The 3208-nt window shown below is 46.1% G+C and overlaps 1 protein-coding gene across 1 annotated transcript; it reads right to left on the reverse strand.

The window, feature by feature from the left end:
* Positions 1-330: 330 nt before the first annotated feature.
* Positions 331-887, reverse strand: LOC126252281 (WAS/WASL-interacting protein family member 3-like). Its single transcript, XM_049953155.1, has 3 exons — positions 788-887; positions 449-670; positions 331-380 (listed from the first exon to the last, which is right to left on the reverse strand). The coding sequence occupies exons 1-3, from the start codon at positions 885-887 to the stop codon at positions 331-333; spliced, it is 372 nt and encodes a 123-aa protein (XP_049809112.1).
* Positions 888-3208: the final 2321 nt, after the last annotated feature.

Below are 3208 nucleotides of genomic sequence, written 5' to 3' on the forward strand. Positions count from 1 at the left end.
AAATAAATTGTCGCAGCGCTGCAAGTCGAAGCTAGGAACTAACTCTGTTCACATTGTAGGTGAGAAAAGTATAGGCCTGCGTGTAGTTATTACCAAACCAATACATTTAATTACTTGCAAATGGCCTTGGAAGTCGTGTATCACAGTTCATGGCAGAGTCAATGGATGCATTTTTTTATTTATTTTATTTTATTTTATTTTATTTTATTTTATTTTTTTTTTTTTGCAATGCTGCTCGCTCAGATTGAAAACGCTGGCGGCTTTTGTGCGGGAAAGCGACCGCCGCATGGAACAACGCATGGGGTGGGGGGCTCCTGCGTTAATTCAGTATCAGGCGCACAGGACGCTCCTCACTCTTCCACAGGTGGGCGGTGTTTCACCTGAGAAACAACGGAAACGAAAACTGACATTACGCCTTTTACCGTCAGTAGGTGTTCCACTTGCTCACTTGTGCCGATCTGGTTCTGATCACTACTGGTCTGTGGCTTGCTTTCCCCATCCTGGGGCGCAGGAGGAGGGTGGGAATACGTTAAAACTGAAGGGATGCCCGGCATGTCCCTTCGACGTAGTACGGAGCTCCGGATCAAGTCTGTTCTCGTATGATTTCGAAGAGCAATGTCGGTTTTCCTCTCCGGAGACACGTCGGAGCGGGTACTCCACGCATCCGAATCTAGAACAGCAGCTGACATGTTATCATCCGGTGTGAACTCGGAGAGGAGAGAGACGTGCTTCAAAGGAATCGTTTCAGTAGAGTGGAGAAGGGAAGGGGAATCGTTTGACTCCTTACCATCTTGCGTCCGCCTAGGCTTGTTTTGCAGTGGTGGTGGTGGTGGTGGTGGTGGTGGTGTTGGTGGTGGCTGCGGCGGCGCGGAACGTGCAGTTGCCATGAAAGGCAACAAAAGGGGGCGTTCCAAAGTGTTGTTAGGGAACCGTGGATGACAACCGAAGGGGTCCTTCTATGAAAAGAAATGGAAACGCAGACACCACGCCTGGTCGTCGGGGGGTATGGTGGGTGAGAGGTTGGCATGCCATCGCTGTCCGGGGCGTCTGCAGACACGTAGTCGCTGGTTCTCTTCCACAAGAAAGCCGCTATTTATTCAAAGAGTATTTATTCAAGAGTAAGTCTGTACACGAGGTTAACGGCGGAAATGCGCTAGGACCATCCTGCAATGGCTCGTGTTGCCCCTCAGGAACTCGATTAGGCGCAACTGCTGTCACCTGGGGAACCAGGTCTACTAAAGTTAGCAGTTTATGATATTCACAAGTAGATTTTAAGACCTTGACATGACCCGTGCAATTTGTGCGGAGGTGTCCCTTCTTATTACATATAAAACACTCTTTTGTAGTTTATGTACCCGGTATCCACTTTCCTGCAAATGAGAAGGGGTACTCCGTTCCACCACCATGCCCACGAATCCAACACCATTATAAACTTGTAAACAATGTTGAGCGGACCAGTGTTGAAGGATGAGGAGCACATTAGTGTTTAACGTTCCATCGACAACGAGATCATTAGAGAGAGAGGACGAGCTTGGATTAGAAAAGGACGGAGAAGGAAATCGGCCTTTACCTTTCAAAGGGACATGCTGGCATTTTCCATAAGCGATTTCGGGAAATTATGAGGAACCTAAATGTGTATGGACGGACATGGTCTTCAACCATTGATATCCCGAATGCCCCTCCAGTGTGCTAACCACTGCGCTACCTCGCTCGGTCCGATCAGTGTTCCCACCTTATGTTCCGCCTGTCCGCAAACGAAAGCACGACTGTCTTGAAAAAACTGTCGTTATTGAGAAAACTGTAAAAATTCGTATATTCCACCTGTGCAATCGTCAGAATAACCGTACGAGGTCTGTTCAAAAAATTCCGTTACTTAGTCCATAAAATTTTTCTACGCTTATCTCTTACTTATTTGTGCATGATCTCCTTCGAAATACTCTCCTCCGCAATTGATAAAACGCTCCCAACACCGTTTCCACTTCCGGAAGGAGCCTCGGTACGCCTCTTACTGAAGTGCGCGAAGTGCAGTCTGCGAATTTTTTTATGTCATCTTTCGTTGCAAATCTTCGTCCTTTCAACGGGGTTTCCAGCTTTGGAAATCTGGACAGTATGGGGGACGAGGCAGCGCAATGATTCGGTTTTTTGTACAATCGTCACGCAGGGGTCGCGTTATCGTGATGCAAGAGCGTTGAATTGTCTCGCCACATTTCAGGCGGTTCCCTTCTCACATTTTCTCGCAGGCGTCACAAGTCCCGATAGTACGATCGACTATCAGTTTGTCTCTGTGGCATGGATTTATGATGAATAAATTCTTCACAGTCAAAACTATCAGCATGGCTTTGACATTTGACCTGACTGATGAGCTTTCTTTGGTCTTGGGGAAACTTTCCCGACTCATTTTGAAGATTGAACCTTGGTCTCAACATCGTAACCGTAGACGCACGTCTCATCAACAGTTACGATTCTCTTAAGAAATATCTCGTTCTCATCTGCGCGATCGAAAAGCTCTTCAACGATTACGAGGCGGTCTTTTGGTCTTGACTCGCGAGCCGTGGGATGCACTTGGCGGTAGCACGATGCGTTCCAAGATGCTGTCTTAAGACTTCATGACATGATCCAAATGAAATTTTACATTCGTCTGCAATCTCTCGGACAATCTGTCTTCTATTGGTACGCACAGTTTCGTTGACGTTCCTGACACGAGCGTCGTCGACATGTGTCCAAGTGCTTCGTAAACGAGTGTCAGTTTTAACTTCCGTCCAGCCACTTTTAAATCGTATAACCCATTGGGAAGGGAGTAAGACAGGGTTGTAGCCTCTCCCCGATGTTATTCAATCTGTATATTGAGCAAGCAGTAAAGGAAACAAAAGAAAAATTCGGAGTAGGTATTAAAATCCATGGAGAAGAAATAATAACTTTGAGGTTCGCCGATGACATTGTAATTCTCAGAGACAGCAAAGGACTTGGAAGAGCAGTTGAACGGAATGGATGGTGTCTTGAAGGGAGGCTATAAGATGAACATCAACAAAAGCAAAACGAGGATAATGGAATGTAGTCGAATTAAGTAGGGTGATGTTGAGGGTATTAGATTAGGAAATGAGACACTTAAAGTAGTAAAGGAGTTTTGCTATTTGGGGAGCAAAATAACTGATGATGGTCGAAGTAGAGAGGATATAAAATGTAGACTGGCAATGGCAAGGAAAGCGTT

Source organism: Schistocerca nitens, chromosome 4 (assembly GCF_023898315.1).
Source record: "Schistocerca nitens isolate TAMUIC-IGC-003100 chromosome 4, iqSchNite1.1, whole genome shotgun sequence".
Taxonomy (NCBI): Eukaryota; Metazoa; Arthropoda; class Insecta; order Orthoptera; family Acrididae; genus Schistocerca; species Schistocerca nitens.